Consider the following 20,370-nt stretch of genomic DNA (forward strand, 5'->3'; position numbering starts at 1 on the left):
CGCCATGTGTGTGTGTGAGTGTGTTTATTGTTGTCTTCTGATCGAAGTTTGCTCGCTTTGCCGGTTTCGAAAAATCGAAAAACAGAGAGAAAAAAGAAACGAAATAAATAAAATAACAGCATAGCAACTAGTGTCGGTGGCGCAAAATATAATTAAACTTTCGAATGGGATCAGCTCGGCCTGCAGTTTCATTTTGTTTGATTTTCACTCAATTGAGCGAGCTTTCCGCCGCCGCCAGAGCTTTTCCCACTCAACTCGAACGGTGGAATGGCCGCGTAGTCAAGTTTCATGCCAACGCCGATTGCCGTTGAAATCAGTCGTTCAACGAGAGTGACCGCGTGCGAAAGCCAGAATCAAGACAACGCACATCCTCTGTACTAGATACTGCATTAAATTCAAATAAGATAGCTGACAACTGACAAAACAAGCTACAGAAGCCAAGCCATCGTCTTGCTAAGCAGAATTCAATCGGCTCTTTATACTCTGCACATAGTACAAGCACCGACCGAGGTGTCCAAAAGGTGTCGAAAAGTCTAGAAAGAGCGAAGGAAATTCCGAAAGCCCCAGCGGAAAATTCGAGGGAACATTCTAGCAACAGGACTGTTGCTTCTCCACCACCACCCACTCAACTGCGCCCACATCGAGTGGCAGAGTCAACATATGTTCGCCTGGCTACACCCAAGCTGAACTGCCTTTGGACCATATGTTGTTAACGCTGTAACGTTGTTGTTTCGTGTGTGAACCAAATAACATATATATAGCCATAGCCATAGCCATAGCCATAGCCAAACAAGAGAAATTTCCCGAGTGCGCGTGTGTCTAGTGTGTCTAAAACATAGCAAGAAAAAAGAAGAAAAATCAAGCAAAAAGTGCAATTGAAAACGAAAACGAGGGAAAGAGCCGAGTTAATTGCCAGCAGCACAGCAGCCAACTCTCGCTAAAACCAGAACCATCTGGAGTGCTGTTATATTTTCGCCCATATATCCTGTCGCTCGTCGCATCCAGCATTCTTATGAAACCGGAAAATCGGCATGAGTCGTACAATGCAAAGGTAAATGTCAAGACCACGCCCACTCCCAGTGCACTCCACTCTACTCCAGTATAATCCATTTCTGCCCCTTCTGCCTGCCCCTTTCATGTTGCATGTAGCATATGGCGAAACTTAAATGCGCAGATATCCATCCTATCTGTATCTCTCTATTTGTATCTGTATCTGTATCGCGCCTCTGTCGCCGACGAATCTCGTTAGTGTTTTTTTATTTCGTTTTATGGCATTCGACTCTCTCAACTGTTCACTGCCGCAGTTTGGTTTTGGCTCATTAAGTTTGAAAAATTTGCAATGATTATTGTGTTGTTATTCTAGTATTGAATTTCATTGTATGAAAATAAGAAGCAGCAACAGATGTTTGAATCGAAATAGAAGAATCCACAGATGTTGATCAGAATTGTGAGTGTTTCGTTTGAGAATAACAATGCATCGTGAATTGTCACAAATCTGCTTTCCATTGATTTTGAAAATCACCTTAACGGCTTTATAAAAATAAATCAATTTTCTGATTGAAGTATTATTCAAGGCGCACTTCAAAATGTTAGTAATGTTATATTTTGCAACATTATATTATATTATTAGCAATTATTTTGAGCTTGAATCTTGTTATGAAAAAATAACACAGAACTTTACAAAAAGTTCTAACAATTCATTTCGAAATTTTTTGGGGCATATGAAGAGATAATTTACAAAACTCCTTGAGCGGACAAACTGCGTAGTGGTCAGAAATATTGTTGGCATAGAAACCCCAGGTTTCGCGTACAACATTCAAATGAATGCAATGCATATGGCTGCCGTTGGCCCGGAATTTCAAATTGGAATCGGAATTCGGAATTGGAATTCAAATTCGATTTCCAATACATAATATCTGCGCACACAGGCTTTTGGGTGATGTGTACATGGGGGCACATAGGAGGAGCACCCATACCTATGCCTATACCTATATCTATACCAAGCTGCCCATATCCAAGCCCATATCCGGGTTCACCAGCTACGTCAGTTTCGGTGGCGGCCTTAGTTTTTCAGTGGCTGCAGGTGAAACCTCACCTAGGCGACTTGGTCGACTTGGTTGACTTGGTCTTGGTCTGTTTTTCGTGTTTCTTTCGCTGGTCTGGTCTGGGCCAGCGATTCCACGTCTGGTCACGTGTAGGGTAGGCCAACAAACGCAAATTACATTTGACGTACGTAGCTACCACTGAAGCAACCCTCACTAATTACATTACATTATATATAACACTTGGCGCAATGTCTTCGTCTGTTTGCTCGGTTTGCAGTTTGTTCACGTTGTCTCACCTGAATTGGAATTTAAATTTTTCGTCTTTGTCCACATGGCCAAAGACGCATTTGATACCAGCCTCGAAGAAAGAAGTTATGTAAACAGTGGCGGGGGAAGGTAAACAGGAGGCACTTCAATACGTAGTTGAACAGAGTGGAACAAGTAGAACTTCTGTTTTTGTTGCGTGTTTAAACAGTTTGGGGTTTGTTATTATTTGAGCCTGTCCCGTGTTTGTTTGACTACGGCCACAATGTAGCCATCTAATCTCCCGGCGATGGTGATCCACTGCACTTGTTGTGCATCGGAAACAATCGAATGCTGGTTGTTGGTTCTACTTGTGCACACATGCTAATATCAGGCTCGTATTTGCCTATTGACCACGCAAGCCTCGGTTTTTCTCATGTTTTATGATTTTTTGTTTGCAGAGGTTAATAACCTGACTTTAAATTAGCCAAGCTCAGCCGCAGTCTACCTGAGTTGCTGATGTATGTGTATCTCGGCTCCGTCGTTCTCCGTTACCAAGTTTGCTGGCTTCTGACCCCATTCAGCTGCGGGCAGCTTCAATCCGAATCCGATCCGAATCAAAATCCGAATACATAATACATAATAATGCCATGCCGCTCCAGGGCAGCCCCGTGAAGTGTGTTTATCTCGAAGATATTAATTACGAGAGCCAAGCCCAGAACGTGGTTCACAGAACGTAAGCTGATTATGCCGCGCTTGTCTATTTACAATCAGATCCTCAGAAGTTTAATTATGCAACCCGGGAGCTTGGCCTTTTCCCCATTCCCTCTGTCTGTGGGGGCGTTTGATTTATCCCCCAGATACGTGATCTCTGCGCTTTTTCAGCGAGGATCTCTCCAGCTAGCCAACTGTTTCCCACCTGAGCAGGTGAGCTGTTGCCACAGCCTAATTGCAGTTTGCGTGGCCCGACTTCGTGACTTGTAAATAGCAGAAATCATGCCGAAAACAGTAAAAAGCGTTTTGGCCTAATGATGCAGATATACAAGCAAACGTGTAATAAAACTGCGTGTTGAATAATTCCTTGATTGCCGCCAAGTAGGGAAGTTTGTGGGGGTGTTGACTTCTATGACCGGGAGTACAATTCCAATTTTTCAGTAATCATGTGAAATGAAGTTCGCTTTTCTTCAAATGGATCTTGAATTTAAATTCACCGAATATTCGTAAGATGTGGTCAGCAGATCTGTGATAAAGTATCATTATCTAAACTTGTTATTTGGAAAATGAGTAAAAAACTAGTCGAATCCGAGACTTTGATAGGAAAACTGCAACCTAATCTCCCAAATTATGCAAATACAGGTCCTAATCCCCCAAATTAAACAAATTTAGTTGCTGAAACCGAGGCGTTCACATGGCCAGGTCGATTGATCCTGATCAAGAATATATATGTATACTTTATAGGGTCCGAAACGCTTTCTTCTACCTGTTACAAACTGTTAAACAACTGTTAGTAACTGGTATTAAAAAGGATATATCTTTCTACCTATCATTGTTTTTTTTAAATTCTACTTTCATGTCGATCTCCTTGTCCTACATATCGATAAAGCTGTTTGTATTTTGTAACCTATTTTCATCATTGTTCAGCCATTTGCATATCAACCCATTTTATTTATTTTGAAGAGGGGGAGGGGGAGGGGATTTATCAGTTTTCGTTTGCATTTGGCGCACGGGGTTTAACATATTTTCCATTATGCATGAGTCGCCTAATCAAAGTTGCATTGGGCAACTCCAAGACGGTAAGACAAAACCCTTTTTGAAATGCAATCAACTTTGATAAGTTGTGTTGTGCTCTAGTTAATGTTGTTGTTGCTGCTGCAGTTGTTGCTATTGTGGTTGCTACTACTACATACTATTATTGTTGTTTCTGTTGCTATTGATTGTCAACCTTCGGCGAACAACGTTGTATGCCGCACACGGCGAAGGTCGGCCACTGCGTTCGTTGTCCGTCGCATTTTCTGTTGTTGTTGTTGGTGGTGTTGTAGTGTTGTTGTTGTAGTTGTTGTTGTTGTTGTTGTTGTTGTAGTAGTTGTTGTTGTTGTACGGCGGCCTATCGGCATTTATTTCATGCACAACACCCAACCAAAACTAAAACTGAAACTGACTGAACTGAACCGATCCGATCCGAACGAGCTTTGAGCTATATGCATTTACATGCATTCGGATACCAGACGCACATATGCCTATGGCTACATATCTTTGACTTTGATTATATATAGATTGGCCCGAGTGTGCGCTAGTGCGATTGCGAAATTTTCACTGTTCTAATTAAAAATTGATACGTTCAAGTTAAGGACAGAGCAGACGCAGCTAATTGAATTAAGGCGAGAATGCTCGTGTACAAATGAATTGGATAGGTACGAGTATCTGTATCTGCCTACTGCTTAGCACACCTCTGCTCACCTGTAAAGCTTTTGGATATTTTAGGGCCCGAAATTATTGAAAGTAACCGCGGTGAATGGGTGTAAACTGCATATGCTATCCACGTTGCCATAGTTTCTCACTTCGAGTGCTTCGCTTTGTGGGCTTTAAACAATGGCAAACAAGGTAAACACGAGCAACTTTCAGCTGTTTAAATAGCATGCGAGAGCCCAAATTAAATATGAAGAAAAGAAATTGGGTATAGTTCGGATACAAATACAAATATAAATATAGATACAGATCGACTGGCCTGGCCGTATGTAGAGCACAAATGCTGTCCTAGATTGGGCGAAAGAATGCGACAATTCTGGTTTGGGGTACAGTGATGGGTCCACAAGTGCGGCTGAAATCTTCACATTACGATGGGTTACTCTTGCTGCGGTGTTCACTCTATGGGCCAAATTAATTGAACGAAATGGTGCGCCTTGGCAGAATCCCATTTGAATGTGGTTTCTTGCTCTTGTTCATTCTCATTTGACTGCCAAGCGCCGTCGAATTTCCCCCTCTTGTATTTTAAAAAAATAGAAAAATACATTTTTCTATTTTCTGCACCGTTTTAGGGGCGACACGTTTATCTGTCGCATGCATAATACATTTATTCTCTGTATTGACCTTTTCACATATTTCTTTTGCTTGCAGGTAAGCTTCCAACTCCAATCTAACTTTGCTATCTGCCCTGCAGCCTCTGTATTGTGTAAGTATCGACTGCTTTTCCAATAGGTTCACTGACCAGAGGAAGGTACCGAAAAACATTTCTGTTTGACCACACAGAGAAACCAAAGAAAGGCGCGTTTGCACAAGATCCAAACAAAAAGTAAAAATGGCTAGCAAGATTTCACTTTCGCGCTTTAAACGGCAATCGCAGCCAGTCGCAGATACTTTGTTGCACTCGCAATGCCAGTTGCACTTGTTGCATTTGTTGCAGTTGCACTTGCTGTGGCAATGGCCATTGCAGTTGCACATAGAAGTTCCACCAGCCGCAAAAGCGAAGATGAAATTTCTGTTTGCTGTGGCTTTGGTTGCAGTTTCATCAGTGCGCCTCCTCTGCGGCTTTCACACAAAGAGGCGACTCTAAATGAACAAGTTGCGGTCTATTTGGGAGATTTTAACTGCATTACGTTTTATTGCATTTGCATAAGTGGCTGCTGCCCCAAGTGGAATAGGTTTCAAGAGCTTTCCTGCAATTAAACTTACATTTAAGCTTCAGTGCTATTAATCCTGGTTTTATAAATTGAGAACAAACTGGAAACCCATTTCTTTTTGGGTGACCAAGAAGTGTGCATCCTTCTAGTTGGCCAAGAGATTTGTATCTCACAACTCTCGCTGCATCTTTCGGCAGTTGTCTTTGATTTCGTTTTCAGCTCCGTTTTCACGTGCAGACGCAGATGCAGTTGCCCCAGTGACTGTCTCAGATTAAGTCGCGTCTCTGGGTTCTCAGGTGCTTGTTTTGATTTCAGCCTTTATTTTGCTGGTGGTGCTGCATTCACTGTATGGCCATAAAGCCACTACTCGATGGTGGTGGTAGTGGTGGTGCTTTTGCGGTGGCGCAACGCTTCGGCATGTGCATGTTCATGTGCATGACTCGAGTGCATTGTACAACACACAAAGGCAAACACATGAACAATTGCCACAACATTAGCAGCAACAATTTGCGTCTTGTTTGGGCTCTGGGTTGGGCATTTGGTTTGCTTTGGTAGCCGCCGTTTGCTAAGTGAAAAGCCTTGTTTGTTTTCCAGTCATTTTCACCATTAGCCGGGAGATTTCCTCTCCAGTTTAACAGGTCAGGCAGCCCATTTGGTTTGGCTCCTTTAAAATCCTTTGATGTGTTTCCTCTCAACGCAAATGTCAAGTTACATTTTGCAGCGAGTAATAATAATAATAATAATAACAAATACACAAATACACAAATGTTTGAAAACTCCTTTCACTTTTTTGAAAAGTTGAAACCAATCCGTCGTTGTTGCTGTTGTGTTGCTGTGTTGCTGTCGTGCAACGAAGCATTGCCTGCAGCAGCAACTTCGCAGAATGTTTGCCACATTGCCACAGATACACGAGGCAAGGTGGCATTTCAGAGTTCCACTGACACAGAGACCAACTAAAGCGCAACGCAAATTCGCAACGCGAAGCGCAACGAATCGCGAATCGAGCCGAAGTACGAGTGCCTGCCAGATACAGATACACTTACCGAAGCAGATACAGATGCAGATACAGATACAATGCAGCGTTGAACGAACTTTTAGTGGCTGCCACTAACCTTTCAGCCATACACACATGCATGTTTGTATCTGCCACTCACACTAAATACATACATTCCCTGATGATCCAGCACTCAAGACGATTCTGCTGGCCCGGCCAAGCGCATCAAATGTATCTCGGCGTCGAGAGAGAACTATAATTGAAATCGGGTTTCTATTTTTATTGCCATTTGATGATTTGACGACCGCCCGATGGCTGCGCACTCGAGTGGAGCAAAGCAAAAACCGAAGGCATCGACTCATGTCTAATAAGCAGATTACGCAGCTCGCACTTGAATGCCCACACATCGGTGCAAATCAACAGGGCACTCCAAGCTCAAGAATACGCCAAAAAAGTGGAATGAAAAATGCTCGAGCAAACTGAAAGATATTCAGACTTAGCAATTCGTGACGTAATTTCTGCTGGACTATAATTGGAGATACACTTTACCTAACCACAAAGTCCAATTTCGTTGATAAAGTGATTCACTTCAAATAGGTTTTGAGACATTTAAAATGGTATTCTCAGCGTAAATATCTTGAAAAGTGCATCCTACAAAGACGATCTCGTCTGGATAAATAATGCCTTTCCATTCGAGCAAACAATTCAAGCTGGGCAGCAAAAGTAAGAGATTCAGAGCGTGCCTATTTTGTGGGACGTAACTTTTTGAATTTATAATCGATTTACAATTTTCTTTTAAACTTTTTTTATATCTTTCCCCATTGCGCAACCGCTCTCTTTAACGATCTACTTGAAATGACAGCCACGTAGCCGCCGGGAGTTGTTGTCACGTCGAAGAAAGTGAAATTACAAAATTGGAAAAATCAAACACAAACCCAAAAGTTGGTTGGCGCAAAGGCCAGACGCCGGCCGTTGGGTCAACTAATCGACCAGCGAATTCCAATAGTCCAGATTTGCAGCACCACTGAATGCACTTGCACTGCCTGAATGAAAACTTAGAATGGGTGTACAAGTACAGGTATATAGATAGATCGCATATAGACGGATCGTATGCAATCCATGGATTTGGATGGAGATTGCAGTTGATTGCAGATTGCAGAGCAGTGCGATTGTGATCGTGATTGGATGGGGCCATTAACCGATTGGGCCTGCACGTGCTGGCCACAGCAGAGGATCTCAATCATCTTGAACATCATCTGAGCATCTGAGTGGCGTTTGATGTGCTGATAAGCCCGACTTTATAAGTTTGTGGATCGCTGTCCGCCTGTGTGCTTATGTATGAGATGTAATAAGCAATAATTTTCGGAATTTTTGTTTGTGCAAGCAGTTTAATTTCATTTTATTTGTTGCCGAGTCGTCTTCTCTCCGCCATCTCGTTTTATTTTCATTGTACTTACTCGCCTGCATACCTACTATACAAATAAAGTATGTAAGCGTCTTCGCGGGGCAATAAACCCTGTTCGACTTTTGCACGCCGCTGGGATGGGGAAAAGTGAACTGAAATCGAGCAAAAACACGATTAAATTGTTATTTAAATGAATTTAAGCATGGCCCAAATCTTGAGCACTTAAGGGACACTTAGCGCAGGCAACATAAATCAGCTGTGCCACTTGTTTGGCCCAGCGCACGATCACTTAATTGCCTTGTTTTCGAGCCCAGTTAGCGTTAGCAGTGAATCAACCCATCAACCGACAGCCCAGGCAAATCCCAACTGGCTTAGTCACCATCCAGTAGTCCAGCCCCTGATGATGGGCCAACCCACATTGGCGAAAATACTTCTGATCAATTCGTTTGTGGGTCGAGATGTGCAATTTGCAATTAATCAGCTCTCATCTTTATCGTTCCGCGCATGCCAAAAAAACGAAAACAGAAAACAGTGGGAGAGGCAACCGTCAAAAAGATACTTTTATTCGTGCTAAACAAGCCAACTAATCCGCACCTGAATCTGGCACAAGTGCCAACTGTAGATACAACTGTTTTTACTCTATTTATATATTACTCCCATTCATTATATATAGATACAGATTGTTTCAGTTGACATTTTTTCAGCTTACCTGGCATGTTCTACTTAGTTGCTCGGTTTTTATTTCGCCGATTTTGTTCTTATCACTTTGCCAGCGGAAATATATCTGTTGCGGTACTACTTCTTAAGTTTCGAAGGCGGAAGTAAATGCTAGGAAACCAATTCAGTCCCAACCTTTACCTCAAGTAGAACAAAGAAGTAAATAAAGTCTAATACAAATTTCCGCATAAAGATTTCGTTTGAGGTATAAAAGCAATAATGCCATAAGTAAATATGTTTGTGCACTCCCAAGGTTTGGGAGAAAAATGAGTTAGAATGGCCACTTTTTGAGGAGATTCCGTACCTCGGGAGAAGTGCATCCCCCACAGTTATTGTAGTCGGTGCTTATATGGATACATATATTAACTTGATTCGAGCACACCGATGGCACTTGCTCGGTTCCCAGGAAGCAATTGATAGTGGCTAAAGAACAGTTTTAGTGGCACGAAGTCATTTATCAACTTTAATTACTCAGAGGCAAGGAAATATCAACCTTTTAAATAAAGCGGTGGAGGTCAGAGCGAAGGGAGTATGTGGTATAGTATAGGTTTCAAGGTCGCCCGAATGCACACATCGAAAGTATCTCGGAGTTTCGATGTGAGCGATTTTAATTGATTCCAAGTCAAATTGCCATTATCTGATAGATGGAAGGCACGTCGACAGGCAGGTAGAGAAAAATAAGCACACACACATTTGGAGCTCCTCCAGAACCTCTGATACCCCCTGATACAACTCGATACCCTCGATAGCGACTGCTAAGTCCGCATGCTGAAGCTTTATTACTATTCTGCCTATCCCAGCGAGTTTTGTATCCCATGGATACACAGATACTCATCGTCACATTGCTGTAATTATAAGTTGCATGATTCTGAAAAGTCACGCTAGAAAACAATGAGTATCCGAAACAAAAAAGTAGTCGTAGAACAACACTCCAGACACATCAAATTGATATCAAACTAGGCGAACAGCAATTCGCAATTTCCAGAGCCAATAAAAAGTCAATATAAGAACTACGCAATAGCCACGAAGACGAGTAACGAAAACAAAAACCACATTTGCAATTGAAAGTTTTTTATCTGTTGACTTAATCGCCAAATTGAAATCAGCCGATACGCAAAGCGAAGTTAACTTAAACTCAACTAGAGTCGGTATAGTCGTTAGTTTTATCGCGAATAAAAATGGCAATAAAAAACACATTGTATAGTTCCACCCAAAACATTGAAGAAAATTAAAAACCTTTGGTAATGCACTCGCAATGAGTAAATGATCTCTCCAGACTAATAAATCGCCTAAAGCAACGACCTAAATATTTGTATGTTTCAAGTAAATATTTGCCACATTTGGCTTTCATCGAGCGCTAAGGCAACGAATAATTATCACACGGAAAACAAAAAATGTATACAAATTTGCCTGCCATTTCTTGTTGACAGTAATATTTGCACAAATGCCGAATGCCGAACGGTAATTTTGTGTTTGTCCAGAATCAGATATAGATATAGATTATATAGCAGAGTAACAGGTTTCCCAATTTCCGATCTATTAAAATCTCCATTTTTGTGCGGCAGCAACTTTCCAATTTGCTTCCATTTTAATGATCTTCAATTAAATGGCCTAATATAATTTCAGCCTATCACAATTTGGACTGCAATTTACTTTTATATTAATAATTAGGTTCTACATTTTTTGCTTCCAGTATTCTCTTTTTATGACTAATTTAAGCACGAGTCGGAAATGGGCCTATTTGATTGCATAATCGCTAATTGGGAAAGGGAAAGGCCGACCGACCAGCCCACGAATAAAATATATTACCCGAGTGCCTATTGTCCAATAAAGTCAAATCAGGCCAGACAAATCCAAATGAAATCCAAGTTAACTGACTCTCTCTCTCACTTACCCACTTCGGGGTCACCTTTTGACTAGGTGCCCCTTTTTTGACACAAAAAAGAAATAAGGAAAAATAAAACCGACCCAAACCTGATAAGAAATCGAAAGTTAAGAAGCGAAAAAGTGCTGAAAGGCGGGGCAAAAGCAATTAAAGGTAGTTAGCAATGATACAAAAAAGAAAGGAAGAAAATTCAGCCTAAAGACACTCAATTTCCGCTTTGTCGTACACAGCACAGTGCCTAAAACTCTCCCCATTAACCGTTTATAATGAATATAATGAATCTTTTAACAAAGCTAGCTTACATTCCTTTGATGACATTCCTTAATTCAAACTCGAATTGGAACCGATCTTTCAAGAAAGGGTGATCAAGGCTCAAGGCTACAAAACGTTCTTTAAATCTATGAAAGATCTATGGTCTATTGGATCTTGATCTAATAATCACGTGATATTTGCATAGAGCACTTCCATACATAGGGTACTTTCAAGCACACAATTCTTGGGCGCTGTCGGCACTTTCATTTTCAGTCTGGTTGGAAGTATGTGAAGCTATGCCAAAAACGCAAGTGTATCTGAATCGGATTTCTGATTTCGAGCGCGTGTGCTCGAAACTGATTGTGTTGGATGGAATCGAGTGCGTATTTGAAATGTCGGTCGAACCGGTTTGGCGGTTCGGGGTCTGAGGTCTGAGGTCTGAGGCCTGAGGTTTTTGGATACCCGCCGCCTGGCATAACAATTAGCCGCGACTTGCATTTGTGGATCGATGGGCATGGATGGGGGTGATAGCTAGAATTTGGCCGCCACACTTTCGTTTTGGCCTTTTGGCCAAGCCCTGTGTTGAATGGTCTGAATGGAATGGCGGAACTCAAGGAATCCAAAGCCAAGCGTGAGATACAGATACATTTGCAATGGACACGGCTTATTGGGTCAGGGTCGCCATGAATGAGTCTGCGTCTTGCCAAACAAGCGACCGCGTCGCACCAAGACCTCATCCATCGGCCGCAGATACAGATACAGATACGGTATACGGTATGCTGCGGCGTACGGTGCAGGGTATACGGCTAACAACTAACAGCAAACAAGTAACTGGCAACAACAATAGCATTCATAATGGCAACAAGCTTGGCTCCACTGCGACCTCAGCTCCCAGCGTTTTATATTATATTTCTCGTGTGCTGGCGCTGCAGTGCAAGATGGTTTCGTATCTGCAAGATACATTAACGCTTGCCTCAATCTCAATGTTACTGTGCTTTTTCAGGCTTCCATCACGAGCGTATAGGCATTAATCAAGCGATATCTGAAAACAACCTTTCAAAAAAGACAAGAGAAATACAAAAACAGCAAATCACAAAAAGCGTTGCAAAATGTTGGTTAAATTATAACTTTGAGCCGGCCGACAGTTATTCTACGCGGAATAACGGTCAGGCTAATGAAGCTAAATTATAATTAAGTGTTCTGCATATATTATGGCATCGAATTGTTGTGCTCATCTCATTACTCGATATTAATAAGCAGTCGAAACGGAATTTATTCCTTTACGTCTGTATAATAAGTATTTATCAGGTAAATATTCTATATAGTACATATATCATGAGATTACGGTTGCTAGGCTTTATATATGTCGGTACAAAATGATTATTCACATTTGTGTTTATTTTTGGCTATCGTTGTCTCCCAATTACCATACATAATACTAATTCCAAATTCTCATGGGACGCAGGAGAATTCCGCCTTATCGCTAGGGGACCGCTATTTTCGGCTTATCTGAAAATGGTTCTTGGTTTGTTGTTTTGTTCTTTGGTTTTTAATTTTTACTCTGGGTCCACTCAAAGAAATTTACTTTATAACTTTATTTATAACAATACTAAACAATTCTGCGATCATATTCAGTCTTGATTTAATATACAATTTCTTGAAACTATAGGTATTCATCCTAGCGCTAAGCCCAATAATGAAATCGAAAAATGCATTGCAAATATGACTAAAAGCGGCTAACACGCACACACACTCACATACACACAGACAGTCCTCACCTAGAGACCCGCTTCTTCTTCTTCGCTTTATCAGCTGAGCGAGCAACACCCGCATCTTGCAGTGCATTGGAAAGAAAGAGTGGGGAAGAGAGTGTGTTGGAGGGGGAGCGAGATCGACCGACTAACCCAATGTTGTAGTTGTGTGTGTGTGTGCCCTTCTAAAAAAGCCCCAAAAGCATTAAACTCACTCAAACTGCATTCCACTCAAGCGTCTCGTGACGTCAGCCGAGAGAGCGAGCGAGTGGGAGAGAGCTTTTACCACTCGCGTTTCGCTCTCTATATAGTTTCTTGTTCGCGATTCAGATTGGAGTTACTTTTCAGAGCAGGCGGCAGCGTCGACGTCAATTCATTTGGTTTTCGAACGTACAACTCAACGGTCGTTCTTCTCTGCGCGAAATAGAAAAATTAGAAGCAATCGAGAGTGTGAGAGCCGAAATTTAAATTAAAAATCATACGAAATAAAAAGTGTACAGTGCAGAAAGGAAAAGAAATAACAAGAGTGTGTGTGCCGTTCGCAAGCAGATTGTATTTAATTCACATTTAAACACGCGAATTAAATCGAATCGCGTCGAAAACAGTCGGAGTCGCTTAGTCGCCTTCAGTAGGCGCCAATTGTGGGCACCACCCACCCCAATCCGCCACCCACCGCCTCCTCCGCTTCCTCCACTTCCTCCGCTTGTTTTTCTCTTTCTTGGACGGTGGTGATGCAGTGCTAAAACAAAATCCACACGGAGTCCATATTTGTTTAAGCCTCAGTTTACACTAGGTATGTCAAAAAAGAAAATGACACACTAGAAAATAAGTACGCGTATGTGATGAAATTTAAAAATAAATAAACTTGATAGTGAAAATGGTTCCAATATTTATATTGAAAATAACGAAAAATATTGAAACTAATTGGAGCGATTACATTCTATACTGCATCAAATATCCATAATTCTTGATTCAAATAATATTGAAATTTATTTATGTATGCAATTAAAATCAGTATATCGTTTTTTCGTGTGTGCAGGCTTTGATTTTTCGTGTTTTTCTCGTCATTTATTTTTTCTATAATAGACTTTCTGCCATTGTTGGGCGATTTGCTGCTTTCCTTAGCCGCGAAAGAGGAGAGAGAAGGAGGGCAAAAAACAACGATTTTCACTTTTATTTGAGACCAGTCTAGGCCAACACACACAAAAAAACACACTCGCAAACACACTCACACACACAAACACACTCACGAGCACTCGCGCAGAAACTATTGCACCTGTTTGCATGTCTGAGTGAAGCACCTGCACTGCAACCGAAACTCCGTTATGATAATGATAAAGCCAAAGATAATGCATTTCGAATTGTGCATTTACGAATCGTACGCAAATCGGTGAAAATTAGGTGGATAATGTATTCGAAATTGTGAAATTGAGGTGTGATTCACAAGGAACAGTGTGAACTAGCTTAGAAAGGTGAATACCTAGGCTGAATGCTACAATGAATTATCAAATTGCTTTCATGGATGACTTATTACATCACATACTTTTATTACTTGTAAATAAAATAAGAGTAGGCAGTATGTGCTTACTGTGCGTCGAAAGCACCAGAGGCAGTCGAAAACTATAGAAAGTAATTAACAGGAAAATAAAAAATTTGATTTGATTTCACACGACGTCTAACCACTAACTAGCGCAAAAGTGTTGATTAAATCAAAGGGGGGAGCAACTGAATGTCGCAGCCGAATTGAAGTTCCTGCCTGCAATTCCTCAAGGGCGAATTCTCCTCAAATCGATTGCCGTCTCATGAAAATGCAGTTTAAAAATTACAATAAATACATGACAGCGGCAATTTGCGCTTGTGCGCGACGTCAATGGCAATTAATAAATAACTAATTGTCCGACTGGGCAAAAACAACAAGAAGGCTAACTTAACTGGAACTGAGTGAATAACAATACCATGTTTTTCCGCCGCCCCTCCCCTCGCGTCTTCCATTCTCAGACATGTAAAGTGTGAACTCAGCCACGCGGCAGTTCTCAAGATGCAAAGATCCAAAGCAAAATCGCACCGACCCCGGGGACCCGAAAAAAATTTAGTTATATTACCCAATTCACACGAAACCTGAGCACAAATTAATACGCCCGAAGTCGCACTCCACAAAGTGGCGCGAAGTTTCCCAAAAACAGCTAAAGAAATACTCAAATACGTAACTTTGAGTACTCAAATATCTTTGAGTTCAATATCTTTGCAAAGAAAACTACAATTTTACCAGCTTTCGCCAGAAACGAAACGTTCTTATCTAAGAGCGATACTATGCGTTAAAGTAATTGCTTCAGCCGCAGAAACCAAATCTTGCAAATAATAATAATCCTGTGCCCAAAGTTGTATGATATCATTGGGATGTGAAGATGCGGATAGATTTGCATGCGACTTGTCTTCGGAACTGGGCGATCGCAGTGTGAATCATTGGAGGCAAGCTATTACAATTCCAATTACGATTCCCCCACTCGTTCATCACCCCACCTCGCTAATCGGCGCTCTGTGCTGTTCGCCCGCCTCCTCCCATATTTATATTTGTATATAATATATATTTTGTGCGGTCGCCGGTCGGTTATGCCAGAAAATAATTTTTTTTGTGAACGCACAAACAAAATGATAAAAAGAGAATCCAAACCCACACACACATACACACACACAGGCACGCACACGCAGATAAAATTCATGCAGGAGATAGAGCTAAACGATATAATAGCCATTCCCTACACAACAGTGGCACAAAACAGAAGGCGCAAAGTCGGGGAGTGGGATAACGAAAAGGGAGGGAATTTTGGGGGCCTCGATAACAACGCGGAACTTTCGACTGACTGGGTTATGTAGATCCGATTCGATCCCATTCGATGTGATGCCAAAACTCTGGTGGCTTCTCGTTTGGGCGAGAACGAGCGAGCGAAAAGTGAAATAAAATGAGCAATAAATAGCTCGGCATTTAGTGTTCGGCGCGTAGGCCGCTGAAGCTGAAGCACATAGCAACATTCGAATTTAGCGAATTTAAAGCAAATTAATTAATTAAAAGAAGAAGCCCCGGGCGGCGTTTGGCATTGGCCAGATAAACTGGCAAAATAAATAAATAAATAACAGCGGCGACAATATCACGATGATACAACGACATGAAAACAATCGAAAGAGCCAGAGCGCCGAGATAATGGAATAGAACAGGAATACATACAATGTATAAGTTGTATACATACATATGTATGTGCCCGCTCCCTCTGCAATGCAAACAAATTAATACGAAGGCAGCTGAAAACTATAACTAAAAACAATGTGTGGGTCTTGCGAGCTGAACAACATTCGAAATTTATTTGTAATATTTGGATATTTCTATTTCCAAAAGGGATTTTACGAATTTTCACTGCTGAAATCCAACAACGTGGCTCTCGAAATGTAATCAAACATTTGCTTTTTATCCAGTACTCATTCGTTAGACCTCGACATTTCCACATCCACCCAAAATTCCTAATACAAAATTCGGTTTGTTGAAAACACCGAAAGCAAGCCAACCACATACGCCACAATTACAATAACGATGGTAGTTTAGATCAGTGGAGAATACGAACCAGTAGCAATCAAAGCCATAGTAATAGAATATTGTTAGTAGTTAAGCCTAAGATTCCCTTGACGTTCCACTAACCCTGGACTCTCTTCCTTTGATTGCAGTGCGGGACACTAGACGGAGCCGAACCGTTGTATCATCAGCAGCGCAGCAACAGAATGGACGTCTATCAGATCGACGATGGATTCCACTCGGACGGCGGCACCGAGACTCCGCCGCCGTCTCCCAGTTCTGGGTCATCGATCGCCTCGACCTCGGACCACGGATCGCTGGAGAGCGTGGACACCGGGGGGACGCAGCGGCTGGCCGTGCTTTCATTCGAGCAGGTGAGCAAGCTGCACGACGTCATGGACGAGAAGGTGGCCATCCACGGACGCGGAAACTTTCCCACGCTGGAGGTAACGCTCAAGGATCTGGTCAACCTGGTGCGCCGCAAGCTCGAGGCGGAGGTGAACGCCGGCGGCGCCGGGGTGTTAGTTAAGGACATCCGTCTCAACGGCGGGGCAGCTAGTCATGTTTTAGCCAGCGAGGATCAGCCGTACAATGACCTGGACCTGATATTCGCCATCGAGCTGAGTTCGCCACGCGTCTTTGACCGTGTCAAGGTGGCGGTGCTCAACACCCTGCTGGACCTGATGCCCGAGGGCGTCTGCAAGCGCCGCATCTACACGTGCTCCCTGAAGGAGGCCTACGTGGGCAAGATGGTGAAGGTGAACAATAACAATGACGGCGATCGCTGGTCGCTCATTTCGCTGGGCAACTCGCCGGGCCACAAGAACGTCGAGCTAAAGTTCGTGGACACGATGAGACGCCAGTTCGAGTTCTCGGTGGACTCGTTCCAGATTGTGCTGGACTCTCTACTGCTCTTCTACGACTGCGCCGCTCTGCCCATCTCGGAGAACTTCTATCCAACGGTGGTCGGCGAGTCGGTTTACGGCGACTTCCAGGAGGCACTCTACCACTTGCAAAAGAAACTGATCTCAACGCGTCAGCCGGAGGAGATACGAGGCGGCGGCCTGCTCAAGTACTGCAATCTATTGGTGCGCAACTACAAGGCCGTCGACTCGCAGCTCATCAAGACCCTTGAGCGCTACATGTGCTCGCGCTTCTTCATCGATTTCCCGGACATCAATACGCAGACTACCAAACTGGAGGCCTACTTGCGTAACCATTTCTGGGGCGTCGATGAGGAACCGCTGCAGTATCAGTACCTGATGCATTTACGGGAGGTGGTCGAGATGTCGACGGTCTGTCTGATGGGCCACGAGCGGCGCCAGTCGCTCCATCTCATCCAGTCGTTGGCCGCTCAGGTGCTCTTCAACAAGCAAGAGAAACAGCAGCAGCAGCAGGCCCAAGAGAAGTACCAGCAGCAGCAGCAACAGCAACAGCAGCAGCAGCATCAGCAAAATCAGCAGCACCAGCAGCAACAGCAGCAGCAGCAACGTCAGCATCAGTTCCTGGACCCAGCGCAGCAGCAACAGCAGCAGCAGACACAGACGCAACAGCAGCAGCCCCAGCAGGCAGCAACCCTGACCCTTGTACCGCAGGCGTCGCCCACGGGTCAGGCGCAGACCATTTATGTGCAACAGGCCGCCCCAGCCGCCGTGTGCTGCACGAGCAGCACAGATCAGACGGCGTCAGCGGCACCACAGACCATACAGATACAGGCCGGTCCGCCGGGACTCATCTATGCCAACGGCGTCTACTATGCACCTGTGATCCCCAGCACCATCTGCACGTGCAACTCCACCTGGCTGAGCACGTGATTAGGACGGCAGGAGCAGGAGCAGGAGCAGCAGCACCAGCACGAGCAGCAACAGTTCCAACAGCAACAGTGGTCAGAGAATGCATTGGGAGCGACGCTTTTGGCTGAAACTGAAACTGAACCATTACTAGAAACAGCACCGATAGCACCACCATCTCAACCACCATCATCACCGTCACCAACAGCACCCAGAACCCAAGTCCAAAACCAGATCAGATCCACGACCATCAGCAGCAGCAGGAAAAAGAAGAACAAGGCCAAGACTCAGAGTAAGCAGCAGACAGCAACAGAAGCAGAAAGCAATTGCAACGGGACGGCGGCCACAGCAACCATGACAAGGACAACAAAGAAGAGCAGCAGGACCAAGCAAAAGGCATCAGCATCAACAGAAGCATGTGCAGCACATGGAGGAGCCGGAGGCGGAGGAGGAGTTAAGGGCAGCTTGGTGCTGACACCTCAGCAGATCAACGGACTGCCCGTTTACAACCAACTGGAGAACGGCGGACGATCGGCGGCGGGCACGTACAGCGGACAGTTTGCCTACTTCTATCCGCACGACGGCTCGGCGCCCAGTATGTTCCTGCTGGGCGAGGATTCCTACCTCAATGTTACCGAACAGCAGGAGCAGCATCACAATCATCAGTTTGTCTAGGTGGTGGAGAATAAGATGTGGGAAACGCTTCATGCTTGCTGGCCGTGCCCCTTGGCACTTAACGATTACTGTTGATTCATAATTCATACATTCGGTTGGCTACTTTCTTCGTTAACTGTATGATCAGAGGTCTATTTAACTGTTCCTTTTCTATATATCTCTAATTTAATGTGTCCGGCGACTGAAAAGCCTTTCCACGACACTTGGCACACACGCGCTCCTACTTTAATAATGTAACTATCCCGAGAGTTTGAACCGCAGACTGAACTTCAGCCGCTGTTAGATGTTGAACAGGGACACCACCTAAATCACTGACCCACAAAAAGGACGAAAACGATTGCGTATCATCATTAATTTGGCTATATGAATCCTTTTACATCGTACTCGCAATATTTACGTTAATTGTGTAATCTTCTTTGCTTACGAAAACTAAATTTTAATTTGTAAAACCTATAGAAAGTGAAAAAAAAAAATACAAAAAAAAAAATAATGTAAAGCCAAAATTTAATCTGTTCGGTCGAAAGTCGTTTTCATCTTTTCCAACATTCATTATTTGTAATAAACCACCTACCCAAAAGCCCAAACTTGTAATGTAATTTTGGATTTGCCGACCCACATATCCCCCACACCTATCATTGTATTTTTTAATAAACAGACACACACAAAACCTATAAAAATGATCAGAAAATACGGCATGCATATAGCACGTTAATTTCGAATTGACCTTTTTGTATGCCAAGTGCAACAGACGAAGGCGGCGTTTTGGGTTCCAGTCTAGAAATTCCAAGCAACAATCTAATTGCAGGCTGAAATGATAATTTAAAGCGATGATATGTAAATATTAGTCAAATTAATATGTGGACGAGGATTCGCAAGTGTAGAGGATATATATTTGTCTGGTGTACCAGAAGTTGCTCAATGAAATTCAATCCACAAAGCAAAGTTAAACGAAATAAATTTTAAAGTAGAAAAGTAGAATGTGTAGAAAGTGTAAAACAAAATCTCTGAACGAAACAATGAGAAATGTCATATTTTGTAGAATATTTTCGGTGTGTCCTGACAACAGCAACATATGTATGTGAATGATTGATTGATTGAGTGAATTGTTAAATCCAGCTGGGTGATAATTTATGAATGTTTAACTGATATAGACATCATATAGATATGCTCTAGACAACAAATATTAATATTCTTCGAAAAGCATTAAGAAATGTTAGATTAATGTGTAATTCTCTTTTTGCAATTGCAACAAAATACCACAAGCGACTAAGAAATATATACTTATATGCAACCATAAATATATATTTATATCCACAACAAATGAAAGACAAATGGTCCACAAAAAAAAAAAACGAGTCGAAGATGAGTGGACGTGGATGACGATGGATGATGGTTAGTTTACGATGTTTCCTCTCCGTGTGCATTCTTTGATAA

At 42.8% G+C, this 20,370-nt stretch overlaps 2 protein-coding genes across 3 annotated transcripts; both read left to right on the top strand.

Annotated features, from left to right (window-relative positions):
* Positions 1-267: 267 nt before the first annotated feature.
* On the top strand, positions 268-18,306 carry LOC6542951 (terminal nucleotidyltransferase 5C). 2 transcript variants are annotated; one of them, XM_015159117.2, is made up of 2 exons: positions 268-1,051; positions 16,624-18,306. In XM_015159117.2, the coding sequence occupies exons 1-2, from the start codon at positions 1,013-1,015 to the stop codon at positions 18,283-18,285; spliced, it is 1,701 nt and encodes a 566-aa protein (XP_015014603.1). In that variant the 5' UTR covers positions 268-1,012; the 3' UTR covers positions 18,286-18,306. The 2 variants fall into 2 exon arrangements, with proteins under 2 accessions (XP_015014603.1, XP_026835276.1); XM_026979475.1 differs by lacking the exon at positions 268-1,051 and adding an exon at positions 13,228-13,702.
* A 57-nt stretch (positions 18,307-18,363) lies between these two features.
* LOC113564138 lies at positions 18,364-19,522 on the top strand. Its single transcript, XM_026979476.1, has one exon. It carries the CDS (start codon positions 18,616-18,618, stop codon positions 18,934-18,936), a length of 321 nt encoding a protein of 106 aa, XP_026835277.1. The 5' UTR covers positions 18,364-18,615; the 3' UTR covers positions 18,937-19,522.
* Positions 19,523-20,370: the final 848 nt, after the last annotated feature.

The sequence above is a fragment of the Drosophila erecta genome, unplaced genomic scaffold (assembly GCF_003286155.1).
Source record: "Drosophila erecta strain 14021-0224.00,06,07 unplaced genomic scaffold, DereRS2 tig00000055-arrow-pilon, whole genome shotgun sequence".
NCBI lineage: Eukaryota > Metazoa > Arthropoda > Insecta > Diptera > Drosophilidae > Drosophila > Drosophila erecta.

Bases quoted from the DNA above. Each gene is read 5' to 3' on its own strand.
- LOC6542951 (XM_015159117.2), top strand. From the start codon at position 1,013: ATGAAACCGGAAAATCGGCATGAGTCGTACAATGCAAAG. The intron at 1,052-16,623 runs GTAAATGTCAAG...CTTTGATTGCAG, and splicing joins ATGAGTCGTACAATGCAAAG to TGCGGGACACTAGACGGAGC.
- LOC113564138 (XM_026979476.1), top strand. From the start codon at position 18,616: ATGACAAGGACAACAAAGAAGAGCAGCAGGACCAAGCAAAAGGCATCA.